General features: G+C 44.8%; 1 protein-coding gene across 1 annotated transcript in view; it reads left to right on the forward strand.

Annotated features, from left to right (window-relative positions):
• The window catches only part of LOC123754669 (uncharacterized), a 103,905-nt gene that overhangs the window by 70,763 nt on the left and 15,927 nt on the right, over nt 1-17,215 (forward strand). The window contains exon 4 of the mRNA XM_069326261.1: nt 7,319-7,763. Within this exon, the coding sequence (XP_069182362.1) occupies nt 7,319-7,763 (445 nt within the window). The remainder of the gene's footprint in view (nt 1-7,318; nt 7,764-17,215) is intronic.

Consider the following 17,215-nt stretch of genomic DNA (forward strand, 5'->3'; position numbering starts at 1 on the left):
CCTGGCATATACTTGAGCATGTGGACAATGAACATCTCGTTACCCCTCAGTCTGTCTGGAGCTGTGTGTGGTGTTGTTGCTTGCACCTCATGCGGTGCAACAGAGTACCTCGCGGGGTGTAACAAAGCACCGCGCAGGGTGCACACGCCTTGCCATACTTTACGAGCAGTTGTGACACAACAGCAACACTGAATGTCCATATTGGCGGTCTTCTGCCTGCCTCCTGCGGCTCCTTTAAGGGAGCCGGTCAGCCGAGAGGACAGCACGCTGGACTTGTAATCCTGTGGTCCTGGGTTCAATCCCAGGCGCCGGCGAGAAACAATGGGCAGAGTTTCTTTCACCCTATGCCCCTGTTACCTAGCAGTAAAATAGGTACCTGGGTGTTAGTCAGCTGTCACGGGCTGCTTCCTGGGGGTGGAGGCCTGGTCGAGGACCAGGCCGTGGGGACACTAAAGCCCCGAAATGATCTCAAGATAACCTCAAGATAAGATAACCCCCCGTATATGGGGAAGCGTGTTTGAAAGTGGACTTTGCCACTGTCCAACATGGCACCGGTGTGAATTGTAGTCAACATATTCACCTCGCGTCTGTCCCTCCTTCGCACTGAGAGCATATTGTCACATTTGTGCAGCTGGCAATCACCCACTGCTATACCTATGCCAAACACTGGCATTTCCTTTCTGTGAGCCTTCACTGTGGCACATATGCGGTGTTGTGGGCAAGTAGGTATCTGGTCAACAAGGGGCTGGTACAGTAGTTGTCGGTGAACAGTATATGCCCCTTATTCAGCAACGGTTCCATCAGGGTTTTGACGACACTGCCGGAGAACCCATGTTCATTTTGCATGTTCATTTTGAGCTGGTATGTCGACGTCTGTACCTGGATACAGTATCATGTCCATGACGATACCAGTCTCACAGTCGCACAGCATGATAAACCTAGTCCAAATCGGTGGCGCTTTGATGGGATGTACTGTTTGATGCCAGTCGCCCCTTGAACAGTACAAGAGATTCGTCGATCACCACATTCTGTACAGGTAAAAAATAATCACGGAACTTGCGTTTCATGTCACTGAAAACCTTCTGTACCTTCCAAAGTCTGTCGTGTCTGTCATCATTTGCATTATTTTCAAAATGCAGGCACCTGACAGGCAACAGGAACCTATGACGCGACATATACCTGTTGAACACTGGTGATGGAACAAGGCTGTTTTTGTCCCCAATAATCCTGGATGACGTGTTTCTCAGAGTGCTTCATCATCATGTTCAGTGCGAGAAACACGTACATTTCGTCAGTTGTGGTATCCTTCCATTGTGTCAGGCGAGAGGCAGGTAAAATGCCAGCGTCCATGAGGTTCTGAGCATATCTGTATGTCTCGGTCACAAGATGGGTCATGAATTCGATATCAAAATATGCCAGGAAATAGTCTATTTCTGCCATATCCTCACCTGTATATGGGAATAATGGTGTCACACCAACATCGGTACCATCAAACGTTGGTATTTGTGGAACAAATGTGGCACAATCTTCCCACACAAGCACACCTGCACACCTGGGGGTTTGGTTTTGGCGCCAACACCACCATGAGCACGAAAAACACGGCTATGTCGTCTGTTGCTGAAGCTGCGTGTGGGTATGGTAGGAGATGAGGCTAATCTGCGTATCGTAGGCCTACCACGAACTCCTGATGAAGAGGGGCTACTGTCGTCATTGTCCTGTATCTGCTCGACACACTGCCTCTAGTCGCAACGTGTTGCTGAGGCAGCAAAATCCCGCCTGGTAACACCCTCGCTGCTCTTGCTCGGGTCGTCCAGACTACTTGTATCGGAGCCTGTCACTGAAGCCCAAGAAAGATTCATTACAAGTACAGTAGTATCACTGAATAAACTTTGCGCCAGGGGACACACATAGTGGTGGTGATGATAACGGAGTTGACCCAAGGCGGCGAGGCAGGCCAGGTGAGGCGTGTGTACCATACATGCTCGCGACATCATCCACCTCAGTTTCTCCCTCACTCATATCAGACCTCTGTGTAAGGTCTTTCTCAGGATCATAGTCAAAGTCATAATCCATAGCACCGTCATCATACAAAATGTTGAGTACCCTGTATTTCCTCCTCAGAGAGTCGTTTTCCATGACCGCGGGTGATCGTGGAGCGGGAGCTCGTAGACGATACGTCAGACATGGTTGCTGCTTTGAAACTGAGGCTCCCTACAGCCACGGGGCATGCTGGGATTTTTTTCAAGATGGCGGACGATCACTGAGGCCGCCAGGCATCCATTTTGTACCCACCGGGCTGTGGTGGGTATGTGGGCCTGCGGGCCGCTCCAAGCAACAGCCTGGTGGACCAAACTCTCACAAGTCAAGTCTGGCCTCGGGCCAGGCTTGGGGGAGTAGAAGAACTCCCAGAACCCCCATCAACCAGGTATCAACCATGTCAACGCGCGCCAGTTTTTAATGGAACGCTAAAAATTTAAATACCCAGAGGCATGTTGCGCACCCCCGTCGAGCGCCTGCAGACGCCTTGCGCAGTTCAGTGGTTAATTGCATAAACAAGCCTTGAACCTGTCAAACAACTATGCAAATGATTCTCACAGAACAAGTGATTTGCTCAAACTGTATCAAAACGTGTTAGTACCTATCACCACAACTACCAGGTGTTCTGCCCCTAGTCTGCAGCCGACTTCTTTGATCAGCCTGTTTTGTTGCTGATGTTAAAGATGCCCCTTTCTAGGTTGCTTCTGATTGGCTTCCTTCTTACCCATGTTAATAGAGTTTACTTGGGTTCGAGAGTGATAGGGTTCACCTTTTTGGAGTGCTGGATTATCTGGTGGCACAAGAGGAAATGAGCGAGGTGGTGTTTCTGCTGTTCTTAGCTTTGGTTGGTGATTGGTTGTTACCAAGCATTTATCTAGTGTTCAGGTTTCATGACTTCCTTGCATCTTTTATGGTACTTTTTCCTCAGTTTTAGGTTGATGTTTGATTCTCACATGTTTCCATGCCTGTGTTAGAGGACAAAGATGCTGGTCATTGTCTTGTAATCAAAATTATTATGGGTAATTACCTAAGTGTAATTACCTAAGTGTAGTTACAGGATGAGAGCTACGCTCGTGGTGTCCCGTCTTCCCAGCACTCTTTGTCATATAACGCTTTGAAACTACTGACGGTCTTGGCCTCCACCACCTTCTCACTTAACTTGTTCCAACCGTCTACCACTCTATTTGCGAAGGTGAATTTTCTTATATTTCTTCGGCATCTGTGTTTAGCTAGTTTAAATCTATGACCTCTTGTTCTTGAAGTTCCAGGTCTCAGGAAGTCTTCCCTGTCGATTTTGTCAATTCCTGTTACTATTTTGTATGTAGTGATCATATCACCTCTTTTTCTTCTGTCTTCTAGTTTTGGCATATTTAATGCTTCTAACCTCTCCTCGTAGCTCTTGCCCTTCAGTTCTGGGAGCCACTTAGTAGCATGTCTTTGCACCTTTTCCAGTTTGTTGATGTGCTTCTTAAGATATGGGCACCACACAACAGCTGCATATTCTAGCTTTGGCCTAACAAAAGTCATGAACAATTTCTTTAGTATATCGCCATCCATGTATTTAAATGCAATTCTGAAGTTAGAAAGCATAGCATAGGCTCCTTGCACAATATTCTTTATGTGGTCCTCAGGTGATAGTTTTCTATCTAGAACCACTCCTAGATCTCTTTCTTTATCAGAATTCTTTAAAGATTTCTCACATAATATATAGGTTGTGTGGGGTCTATGTTCTCCTATTCCACATTCCATAACATGACATTTATTAACATTAAATTCCATTTGCCAAGTGGTGCTCCATATACTTATTTTGTCCAGGTCTTTTTGAAGGGCATGACAGTCATCTAAATTTCTTATCCTTCCTATTATCTTAGCATCATCAGCAAACATGTTCATATAATTCTGTATACCAACTGGTAGATCATTTATGTACACAATAAACATCACTGGTGCAAGAACTGAACCCTGTGGTACTCCACTTGTGACATTTCTCCATTCTGATACATTGCCTCTGATTACTGCCCTCATTTTTCTATCAGTCAGAAAATTTTTCATCCATGATAGAAGCTTACCTGTCACCCCTCCAATATTTTCCAGTTTCCAGAACAACCTCTTATGTGGAACTCTGTCGAAAGCCTTTTTTAGGTCCAGATAGATGCAGTCAACCCAACCATCTCTTTCCTGTAATATCTCTGTGGCTCGATCATAGAAACTGAGTAAATTCGATACACAGGATCTTCCAGATCGAAAACCATACTGTCTGTCTGATATTATATCATTTCTCTCTAGGTGTTCTACCCATTTAGTTTTGATTAGTTTTTCCAATACTTTCACTATTACACTTGTTAATGATACAGGTCTATAATTGAGGGGGTCTTCCCTGCTGCCACTTTTGTAGATTGGAACTATGTTAGCCTGTTTCCACCCGTCTGCTACGATTCCTGTACACAGGGATGCCTGAAAGATCAGGTGAAGTGGAATGCTGAGCTCAGATGCACATTCTCTCAGAACCCATGGTGAAACGCCATCTGGGCCAGCTGCTTTGTTCTTACCGAGCTCCTTGAGCATTTTTTCCACTTCGTCTCTAGACACCTCTATGTGTTCTATGTTGTTCTCTGGAATTCTTATTGTATCTGGTTCCCTAAAGATTTCATTTTGTACAAACACACTTTGGAACTTTTCGTTTAGTGTTTCACACATTTCCTTTTCATCTTCCGTGAATCTATTTCCCATTTTCAACCTCTGAATATTATCCTTTACCTGCAATTTGTTGTTTATGAATTTATAGAATAGACCTGGTTCTGTTTTACATTTGTCCGCAATCCCTTTTTCAAAATTTCTTTCTGCCTCTCTCCTCACTGCCGTGTAGTTGTTTCTCGCATCTTTGTATCGCTGGTATGTTTGGGGGTTCGGCCTCTTCCTGTATTGATTCCATTTTTGTGTCTTTCGGTCTCTAGCCCTCTCGCAATTTCTATTGAACCAATCCTGTTTCCTAGTTCTGCATCTCTGTTTTGGTATAAATTTTTTTGTGCCTTTATCATATATTTCACAAAACTTGCCATACATCTCATTCACTTCCTTGCCTAGCATCAAGTCTGTCCAATTATACTCACTAAAAAAATTTCTAAGGTCACCATAATGTCCTCTCCTGAAGTCTGGTTTTTCAACTGCTTCAACCTCCTTATTTTCTTCCAGCTTATAACGCATTGCATACTTTATTCCCAAAAAGACATGGTCACTTTTACCCAAGGGAGGAAGGTACTGAATGTCAAATATCTCTTCCTCCTTCCTGGTAAATATCAAATCTAGCATGGAGGGAACGTCCCCTTCCCTCATCCTCGTAGCTTGTTTAACATGTTGATACAAGAATGTTTCCAGGATGAGGTCTACAAATTTACAGGTCCAAAAATCTTCTGTTTTAGCTTCATATGCTTCCCAGTCTATGGATTTCAAGTTGAAGTCACCGACTATCAACAGTCGTGATCTATCGTTATCCGCTCTCGCTATAATCTCTCTCATTATTGTTATAAGACCTTCACGTTTACTATCTAGCTCCTCCTTTGACCATGTGCTGCTTGGCGGTGGACTATATGCATTTATCATCATTAGTTTATCATCCTCATAGCAGATCTCTAGTGCTATTATGTCAACTTCTTGTGGATTGGCAGTCATTATTTCCTTCACCTTTAGGTGTTCTTTTACCAGCACAGCAACGCCACCGCCTTTCCTAATTTTTCTGTCCCGTCTCCAAATTGAGTAGCCCCTTGGGAATATGACCTCATTTAAAATTACATCTTCAAGTTTTGTCTCCGTGATTGCAACAATGTCTGGTGTCTGCAGCTGTATTACATCACTTAACTCCAGTATCTTCGATCTCACTCCATCTATGTTGGTGTATGCAATCTTCAGGAACTTGTTCCCCCTCTCCTTATTCTTCACTCCCCCTCTCTCTATTGATTTTGTTGGTTTGCCTTTATGTACCACTTTACTGGTTTGCCTACCCCTATCACTTTGTAGAAAAAAGAATTTATTTCTTCTTCATTCCTGCTCTCATTTAAATGTTTTGCCTCGGCGAGGTTCAGTTTCAGCTTCTCTCTATCTTCTTTTGAAAGATCTCGTCTTAATGACCACCCTTTCCCATCCTCATCCCTTTGCAATTTTCTAGCATTCCTTAGTACTTCTTCCATCTGTTTGGCACCGTTTAGGGTGATCCTCAAAGGTCGATCTTTCCCTTTTACGTACCTGCCTATTCTCCTGTAGTCGCACACATTCTCTCTGTTTGTAAGACCTTCCACGAGGCCAACAATTTTATCTACTACTTTAGCTTCTTCTACAGCTCTTTCTGACCTAGATGTTATCGCCTTTTCTTTGCAGCCAAAAATGATCAGGGACTTACTCCGATCAACTGTGTTTTGCACCAACTTCGGGTTAGATGCCAATTCTTTCCTCACTTCTAGCCTAATGTTTGTTTTATCTTGGTTGCTGCAGTGTTTGACTTCCTTTACTGCTTCTTCTATTTTTTCCTTCTCCTTGGCCACTTGTGCATAAGTGAGTTGCATATCTTTCTTGCACTGTTCTATTCCCTGTGTAACTTCCTCCATCTGTGCTGACAAAAGCTGTTTCTCCTGTTGAATTTCCTTGCCTAACCTATTGTAGTCATTTATGTTTAAATTTACTTTAACTTCTTCCAAAGCTATTTTTAAGAGTTTATTTTCTTCTTCCATGGCTTTGCAATTTGTTTCCAATTGATTCTTATCCTTGCGCAAGTCTTTCACTAAACCCTCAAGACATAAAACTTTGCTATTCAAATGGTCATTACTTTCTTTCAATTTACTAATTATTTCTACATGAGAGTTCACTATAGTATCTAAATTTACCAACTTGTTATGTAGACTGCTAATATCAATGCTTTCTTCATTGAATCCCTCAAAATCAAGCTCTGTTTTGTTTTTCCCCTTGCCAGTGGCCATCTTGAATGTTCTTCTCTGCACTGTAAACACTAGGGCAACTTTTTCTCATCCGATTTTTCACTTCCCTTAGCACTTTCCTGTTATCTCACCTATTTTTCAAGAGCACTATACCTTTATGTTCTCTGGGACACCACTCACTGCCATCAACCTGTACTACAATACTTAGGATTGTTGAAATATGCTGGAGCTCCTCCTGTCTGTTAAGTGTCTGTTAAGTAAGGTTTAGGCCTGGAGTGCCAGTGTTTATGCTCTTGGGAGCCACCCAGAAAGTGGCATTTCTTTATACATAATGCACTGTTTTTTGTTATTTACAGAACCAAGTCAGGGGAGGAAATCTAGCCAGAATCAGAACCAGCCACTTTCACAAAGGCCCTTGTCATTTGTTAAAGCATCAGAAAGTGGAGGAACTACAAGTCAATCTGAACAGGTTCAATTTGATGTAAATGAACAACAGAAGAGGAAACATGACCAGTATTCGAACCAAACATTTGAGAAAAGATCCTCGTTATTTAATGCGTCAGGAAGTGAAGAAACTATAAGACATTCTCCACAGTTTCAGTTTGGTGCAAATGAAAGGCAATCAGCTGTAAATAAATATAAAAAAGCTGTTATTCCGAACATCAGACAGAGCAAAACTTCGTCCATTTCTAATACTTCTGTTAATCAACGTGGCCGAGGCATTGGGCCTATGAATGGTCGATCATTGAGAGGAAGGGGCACTTCTGGCTCTAATTTAGATGCCTTAGAACAACGTAAAAAGTAAGTATGTACTGTAATGTGAAAGGAAAGTTTAGTTATCCTTAATGAATTTTCCTTTGTCACCATATCTAATTTCCCATGAGTTAAGAGTTAATGTACAGTATATTATGTCTTCTCCTTCTGTGTAATCTCATCCTACATGCACCAGAAAGATTTGTCTATGCTACTTGAAAATATTATCATTAAAACTGTAGATACCTAACTGTTTGATGTGCCACACACTTCTTTCACTTGCACACATGCACACCAATTTTTGCCTTATACAAAATGTCCTGCACTACATATGAAATAGTTTTATTGTCAGAATTCTAAGCACCAATACTGTCATTCCCTATCTTGTTCACCGTAAATAGAATTTTCTTGGAAAGCCCCGAGTAGTTCCACGAGTGTGTAACCTGGGAGCAACTAAGTCTTGTGGGAACATGCTAGGCCTCTCAGACCCACGGGCACCTACTGAGTAGTTCCACGGGAGTGTAATCTGGGAGCAACTAAGTCTTGTGGGAACATGCCAGGCGTCTCAGACCCACGGGCACCTACTGAGTAGTTCCACGGGAGTGTAATCTGGGAGCAACTAAGTCTTGTGGGAACATGCCAGGCGTCTCAGACCCATGGGCACCTACTGAATAGTTCCACGGGAGTGTAATCTGGGAGCAACTAAGTCTTGTGGGAACATGCCAGGCCTCTCAGACCCACGGGCACCTACTGAGTAGTTCCACGGGAGTGTAATCTGGGAGCAACTAAGTCTTGTGGGAACATGCTAGGCCTCTCAGACCCACGGGCACCTACTGAGTAGTTCCACGGGAGTGTAATCTGGGAGCAACTAAGTCTTGTGGGAACATGCCAGGCGTCTCAGACCCACGGGCACCTACTGAGTAGTTCCACGGGAGTGTAATCTGGGAGCAACTAAGTCTTGTGGGAACATGCCAGGCGTCTCAGACCCATGGGCACCTACTGAGTAGTTCCACGGGAGTGTAATCTGGGAGCAACTAAGTCTTGTGGGAACATGCTAGGCCTCTCAGACCCACGGGCACCTACTGAGTAGTTCCACGGGAGTGTAATCTGGGAGCAACTAAGTCTTGTGGGAACATGCCAGGCGTCTCAGACCCATGGGCACCTACTGAGTAGTTCCACGGGAGTGTAATCTGGGAGCAACTAAGTCTTGTGGGAACATGCCAGGCCTCTCAGACCCACGGGCACCTACTGAGTAGTTCCACGGGAGTGTAATCTGGGAGCAACTAAGTCTTGTGGGAACATGCTAGGCCTCTCAGACCCACGGGCACCTACTGAGTAGTTCCACGGGAGTGTAATCTGGGAGCAACTAAGTCTTGTGGGAACATGCCAGGCCTCTCAGACCCACGGGCACCTACTGAGTAGTTCCACGGGAGTGTAATCTGGGAGCAACTAAGTCTTGTGGGAACATGCCAGGCGTCTCAGACCCATGGGCACCTACTGAGTAGTTCCACGGGAGTGTAGTCTGGGAGCAACTAAGTCTTGTGGGAACATGCCAGGCGTCTCAGACCCACGGGCACCTACTGAGTAGTTCCACGGGAGTGTAATCTGGGAGCAACTAAGTCTTGTGGGAACATGCCAGGCGTCTCAGACCCACGGGCACCTACTGAGTAGTTCCACGGGAGTGTAATCTGGGAGCAACTAAGTCTTGTGGGAACATGCCAGGCGTCTCAGACCCACGGGCACCTACTGAGTAGTTCCACGGGAGTGTAATCTGGGAGCAACTAAGTCTTGTGGGAATATGCCAGGCCTCTCAGACCCACGGACACCTACTGAGTAGTTCCACGGGAGTGTAATCTGGGAGCAACTAAGTCTTGTGGGAACATGCCAGGCCTCTCAGACCCACGGGCACCTACTGAGTAGTTCCACGGGAGTGTAATCTGGGAGCAACTAAGTTTTGTGGGAACATGCCAGGCCTCTCAGACCCACGGGCACCTACTGACAATCATGACCAGAATCTGACTGGCTCAAAGAGGCGAAGGTGAGTCTTGAGATTAGAGATCACCCTAGAATGGGTCGGGTGACTAAATGGGGTAAAAAAGACAATTTTGTGGGTATTGAAGGCTTAACAAAATTAAAGTGTAAAATTGTTCATACTATTTTACATTAAGTGAGTTGTGAAAATTTTAGAAATTATCAGTAATATTTTTTCCATTAAAACTATTGAACTTATAGCAAACATCTTATATAAGATTTTCATATATTTTCTTCAGATATAAAACAAAAAAAAAAGGTAAAAACCATAACTTTTGCAACTCGAGCGAATACCTTGTTCTAATCATAAGTTAAGTTTCACTGTGGCAACATTTTTCATGCATTTGACAGGTCTTATTGCTTCTGGGGGAGAGCCCCTTGTGGATCCCTGAAGCCATTTCACTGAAATGGCTTCCAGCTACTATGTCACATCAGCCGTCTAATTGTATTTGACCAGGTACTAGCTGGATCTATCATTAGCTGGGTACCAGAGCCAGAATCTGGCTTCCCCTCTCAGAGGCACAGGGAGCCGGTGACACACTGCCATCTCACTGGGAAAGCATCCAGAAAGTAAGCAAACCATTACACACTACTGCTGGATTCAAAGAGTTCAAGGAGACCAAGGCCTCAACACTGTCAAATGAACTCCCCAAGAATGTAAACAAACTACTGAATATAATTGTTTGAAACATGTGTGATCTCATTAGCGCTACCACCCTCACCAGTTAGAAAGAAGCCCAGAGTTCCTAGATCCTTCCAGTCTTGCAAAACGGTTTATGTCGGTGATGTAGACAACTGTGAACATCTGTTGTTGGGCTCCTGAGTCATCAGTAAGCTGTGCAGGATCTTGCTGCTTCTAAATGTCGGCCAGTCATGGGCTGCCCTTCAGGGGCAGCCCATGACTGCCTGTAATTTGTAATACCAAGCAAACAGCACCCCCCCGGTGCTGTTTGCTTGGTATTGTTTGTTGTTTTAGTTCTGCTTCATGAATGTTTTCTGTCCAGTTTGTGTTGTGTGGACCTGGTTCATAGGGCACTTGGAGCTGCATGTGTTCAGGGTGTGGCCTTCCCTCAGGGTGGCCTTCCCTGAGTGCTCCCTAGTGCTACCACTGCATGAAAAAAAAAGAAAAAAAAAAAAAAAGAGTTCTCTTCTCTAGTGTGTTTGGGAGATCTCTCTCTCTTAGAGGCAAGACCATTGGAGTGAAAGCGTTGTCTTTAGGTAAGTCAGGTGTTTTTTCTTTCCCCGTGTCTAGTTCCCTGGTTGCTAGCAAGCATTTTGGCTGGTTGGGGAGGATTGGTGGTTAACACGCTTGTTTACATAGCATGCCAAGGTTGGTCCTCGCAGCTGCATTTACTAGGCTGTGTTGGTCTACCTTATAATGTTCGGTGAGTGTCCCTTTATCGGGTTTGGGTTTGTCAGGTAGTGACTGCTTTGTGTGTTTGGGTTGAACAGTCTGGGTCGAGTGCCCGGTTGGATGCCAGAGCTACACTGTTGGTGGTTAGGGACCTGGAATTGGGGGGTGTTGGTAACTTCTTCCTAGCTTTTGTCTACACCTATTCTGCCTTCCCCCTTTTTCCGGCCTGGAGGTGTCTGAGGGTTTCTGGGTTGGGGTGGGGTTTAACTTGGTATATGGCTTGGGTGGCTCCAGGGGTTGCCCCTTCAAATTTGGGTGTGGAGGCAGTTGAGCCTACTTGGCCTGCTGGGAATTCTGGGGCCTTTCTTTCTGCCAGTCCTTTCTTCCCTTAAAACCTTTCCCTTGGATGCCTCTTTTTCTATCCTGGGTGGTGGATGCTGATGCCAGCTATAACCTGGGGCCCCTTGACAACAGCTTTTGGGGCTTGGGGGGGGGGGGGGTTGCTGGGTATGGGCTCCTGGGTCCCATTCGACTCTTCATGGATCCTTGTACTTCTGTACCATCTGTTGGGGGTTTCCTTTGCATGGGGAGGGGGTTTTCATATCTCCCCTCCTTGTGTGCATACGAGTTGGGTACAGCTACCCCCAGGGTTCATTTCTACATGTCTTTTGGCCTGTTGTGATAGTCCTTCAGGAGGTTTCCTGCCTATTGGGTCCTACAGTATCTCGTAAGGAACATTAGTCATGCCTTCTGCATGACTCGGCTTGTTCCTTGTTATTGGATCCTGCCTCTTTTACATTCTGGTCTTCTCCTTATGGGATGTGTTATGGGATTTTAACTGTGGGGGTTTTCTATTTTGCTTTTCCGACTGCAATGCGTACGTCGCCAATGTACATGTGGCAGACGCTTCACGAAGCTGTCGGAATCAGCAGAGAAAATACGAGAGCAACTGTACAGGGCCTGGGAGCAAGGTTGAGTTTGAGTCCTTGAGTCTCTTCTTAGACTAGCCTCACCTGGTCCTGGTCCACGTTGATCGTGGGAATCTCCTCAATGATTTCATACTTTAAGGGACTCCTAGGGTCCCATTTATCACATTTATAGGGTCCCATCACATTTATAGTTTAGTGAATTAGGCAACTGGGTGTTGAAGACACCTGGAGCTGAAGGCTTGAGTAAATAGTTGGCAGTATTCAGAAGTGGTTCAACAGAAACACAGCATAAAGCTTAACAGTAGTTTATTTACTATCTTAACCACTAATAAAAGGGTGCTTGATTTACTTTAGATTGGCGTCAGAAAGGCTATGGTTGTATTAGCGAGACTCTTGACGTCTTGCTAATTGATTCGGATCCACTTGTGGCGAAATACCTAACTTAACATAGTTGACAGCCAATCATTAACACGGCAAACCTAACTGCCGGTATGCAGAGGAATCACAAGAGTTCCGACCGGATACTCGGTAATGATGATATGCAATAAATCACAAATACAGTCAATGGGATAGGCAATAACATGCACAATAATAATATCACACAATAACTAAATGTGTGGTGTATGTGAAGCTCGCATTCACAGACAAGTGTAATGTCGTGATACCACACAGATAAACACGCATACACAGTCAGGTGTCTTCACCAATACCTGTGACAGGTATGAGAAGGTGAGAACTGTGGTTGATGCTTCAGATCAACACAGACACACAATAAAACAATGACAAGATCTTGTACTTACAGGTGGGGTACCTCTCTTATTCACTTACTCACTCAGGCAAATTTATGCAAGAACTCGTAGGTGGCCTGACAGCTGGTTCTGCTCGTCACAACGTGAGACTATTGATGACAGGCTTTCCCACAAACCGTACTTGATACGGGGATACTCGCAGGAGGGCGTGCTGTATGTCTAACCGACACACGCACACACTTGGTGGCACTGACGATGAGTAAGGGTGGTGACGTCACGTAGTACAGTGAGGGCGGTGGCTCGCAGGCTACATGCTCGGGACAGAGTGGCGGCTGGCAGCGGCTGACTATATGGTACCATGCAGTACACTTGTGGTAAAGTCACACACAGGTTACTTAGGCGGCGGCACTGCCTTAGTTCACTCTAGGTCATTCAGACGATCTCTATTTGTCACCAGGGGTTGCCTGATACCAGTACCAGTCTGTTTCACTCTGGTGATTTGTCACTACTAGGCTTCTGAACAATATAATCACAGTCGCGATTCTGGGCGAGTGTTGGTATATCAAAAGGACGCTGAGTTTAACTTGGTGAGGAATAGTGTGTGTTCTTCTGCCTATTGGCCGATAGACAGAACAGGACAGGTCCTCTATGCAAGGACTCCCTCACGTGAATGCTCTTGCCAGTGGCTGTAGGGCATCTCGTGGGACACAACACAAGGGATTACAATTTGACCAATGGCATTGCAACAAAAGAGCGGGAACCAATCATATTGATCGTTCCCTGATCAGTAGCAGAGGTGACGTCATGACCACGTCACAGATGTTATTCTCCATTGCGCCGGTTGAGGCTGACCCCAGAGGTCAGTCGCCTAGCTGGCGTCTCCTCTCCTTCTCTCACGCTGACACCGCCTATGTACTCACTGACCCTTTGTGGCAAGTATGCTTAACTTTCCTGTATCTACTTCCTGCCTGGACATGTGGCGGCCTCCGTATTATAAACGTATTCCTGGTTAAGTGGGCATCCTGGAGATACCCAACATGCCAGTTTACTATCCAGGGTTAACAGAGATAGGGCTTGTGCACGAGGATCGGTGCACAGTGCACTGCAATGAGCCATTCAAGTCAGCTGTGGGAGAATCCTGAGAGACCATTCTCTCACATTAAGTAATCGTCAATATCCCATGGGTTTGATGGTAGCAGCTGAGAAGGTCTCAAGAGTGTGCTAGGGACACAGTACAGTTTTCGTGTCTGTAGTATCTATGGCGATCAACCGTCTAAGATCACGAGGAGTGGACTGAAGGCTAATAGTAGAACTCTGGAGTCTTTAAGTTTAGTTAACTAAGGGCTGGGTAGTGGACGAAGTAGAGACATTACCCCGTCCCCGTTACAAGAGTACTTTGAACAAGGCTCCAGGAGGATGTTGGTGTGCTGGGTAGAGGGCTGCATATGGGGGTCTTGGTCTCTGCTATGGCTTTGTCAGCTGTACTGCCAAGCTGTGCAATCCTATGTTCTGGGACAGGTGGCCTTGTTCTTCACTGCCCGACTCACATGTTGGGATTCGGCATGGGCTTCGGCTCTCCTTTCTGCCTCCCCATTTTTCCACTCTTCCCTGCAGCTGTGGTGGTGTAGTTCCTACTTGATGGCTGCGGTCCAGTTTCGGACCTTCTGTGTTCTCGAGGTTTTTGTTCTTGGTGGCAGTTGGGTGGAGCTGGGGCTTCGCCAGCTTTGGGTTGATGCAAACTGTCTGTATTCACCTAGCTGTATTCACCTAGTTGTGTTTGTGGGGGTTGAGCTCTGCATTTTTGGCATGCCTCTCAACTGTCATTCAACTGTTACTAACTACTAATTCCCCCCCCCCCCACAGACACTGACACACACAACTGACTGGTAAGAGCTGACAAAGATAAATCCCGATTACTGGAGGGACTTCAACTTTAAGGTAATAGACTGGGAGGCCTACGAGGCAAGAACAGAGGACATTTGGACAGGCAGATTTGTAAACCTCATCTTGGACACATTCATGTATCAACATGTCAAGCAGGCCACAAGAATAGCGCCTTAGAGCCCAATAGGCTCAGGAACCTGTACACCTGTTGATTGACGGTTGAGAGGCGGGACCAAAGAGCCAGAGCTCAACTCCCACAAGCATAACTAGGCGAGTACAACTAGGTGAGTACAAGAATGAGGGAAGGGGGTGTTCCGTCAATACTGGATCTAATATTCACTAGGAAAGAAGAGGTATTTGACATCCAGTACCTTCATCCCTTGGGAAAGAGTGATCATCCTCTTGAACATTAATTAAATACGCTTTGCGATATAATCTAGTAGAGAATGGAGACATCGAAACAGTTGTTAAACTCGATTTCAAGAGAGGACGCTATGGGGAACTATGAAATTTATTTTATGGGTATAATTGGACAGACTTGTTGATAGGTAAAGAAGTAAATGAGATGTGTGCCATATTTTGCAAAATATATGATGAAGGCACACAAACATTCATACCCAAAGAGATGCAGACCTAGGAAACAGGATTGGTTCAACAGAAATTGCGAGAGGGCCAAAGATCAAAAGACACAAGCATGGAATCATTATAGGAAGAGGCCAAACCCCCAAACATACCAGCGATACAAAGATGCAAGAAACAACTACACGTCAGTAAGGAGAGAGGCAGAGAGGAACTTTGAGAAGGGTATAGCAGACAAATGTAAATTAGATCCAGGCCTTTTCTATAACTTCATTAAAAGCAAGCTGCAAGTAAAGGATAATATTCAGAGGTTGAAAATGGGGGACAGATACACTTAAAATGAAAAGGAAATGTGTGAAACATTAAACAAAAAGTTCCAAAGTGTGTTTGTACAAAATGAGATCTTCAGGGAACCAGACGCAATAAGAATATCAGAGAACAACATAGAGCACATAGAGGTGTCTAGAGACGAAGTGAAACAAATGCTCTTGGAGCTAAGTAAGAACAAAGCAGTTGGCCCAGATGGAGTTTCACCATGGGTTCTGAGAGAATGTGCAGTTGAGCTCAGCATACCACTTCGGCTGATTTTTCAGACATCCCTGTGTACAGGAGTCGTAGCAGATGTGTGGAAAAAGGCTAATATAGTTCCAATCTACAAAAGTGGCAGCATGGAAGACCCACTCAATTATAGACCTGTATCATTAACAAGTGTAATAGTCAAAATATTGGAAAAATAATAAAAACTAAATGGGTAGAACACCTGGAGAGAAATAATATAATATCAGATAAAAAGTATGGTTTTCGATCTGGAAGATCCTGTTTATCGAATTTACTCAGTTTCTATGATAGAGCCACAGAGATGTTACAGGAAAGAGATGGTTGGGTTGACTGTATCTATCTGGACCTAAAAATGGCTTTCGACAGTTCCACATAGGTTGTTCTGGAAACTGGAAAATATTGGAGGGGTGACAGGTGAGCTAACATGGATGAAAAATTTTCTGACTGATGGAAAAATGAGGGCAGTAATCAGAGGCAATGTATCAGACTGGAGAAATGTCACAAGTGGAGTACCACAGGGTTCAGTTCTTGCTCCGGTGATGTTCATTGTCTACATAAATGATCTACTAGTTGGAATACAGAATTATATGAACATGTTTGCTGATGATGCTAAGATAATAGGAAGGATAAGAAACTTAGATGATTGTCATGCCATTCAAGAAGACCTGGACAAAATAAGTATATGGAGTACCACTTGGCAAATGGAATTTAATGTGAGTAAATGCTATGTTGTGGAATAGGTGAACATAGACCCTACACAACCTATAAATTATGTGAGAAATCCTTAAACAATTCTGATAAAGAAAGAGATCTAGGGGTTCTTGAGGTTATCTTGAGTTGATTTCGGGGCTTTAGTGTCCCCGCGGCCCGGTCCTTGACCAGGCCTCCACCCCCAGGAAGCAGCCCGTGACAGCTGACTAACACCCAGGTACCTATTTACTGCTAGGTAACAGGGGTATTCGGGGTGAAAGAAACTTTGCCCATTTGTTTCCGCCTCGTGCGGGAATCGAACCCGCGCCACAGAATTACGAGTCCTGCGTGCTATCCACCAGGCTACGAGGCCCCCGCTATCCACCAGGCTACGAGGGTGGTTCTAGATAGAAAACTATCTCCTGAGGACCACATAAAGAACGTTGTGCGAGGAGCCTATGCCACTCTTTCTAACTTCAGAATTGCTTTTAAATACATGGATGACGAAATACTAAAGAAATTGTTCACGACTTTTGTTAGGCCAAAGCTCGAATATGCAGCAGTTGTGTGGTGCCCATATCTTAATTAACACTTTTGCCCACCGATGACTAAGGATGGAGTCAAAAGTTTACTAGTTCAATACCCACTGATGACTAAGGATGGCGTCAATAATTAAAAACATTTGGTTTTGTGAAAACCGCGGTTTTGGACATTATATGCATATAC

This window comes from Procambarus clarkii, chromosome 18 (genome assembly GCF_040958095.1).
Source record: "Procambarus clarkii isolate CNS0578487 chromosome 18, FALCON_Pclarkii_2.0, whole genome shotgun sequence".
Classification (NCBI taxonomy): Eukaryota; Metazoa; Arthropoda; class Malacostraca; order Decapoda; family Cambaridae; genus Procambarus; species Procambarus clarkii.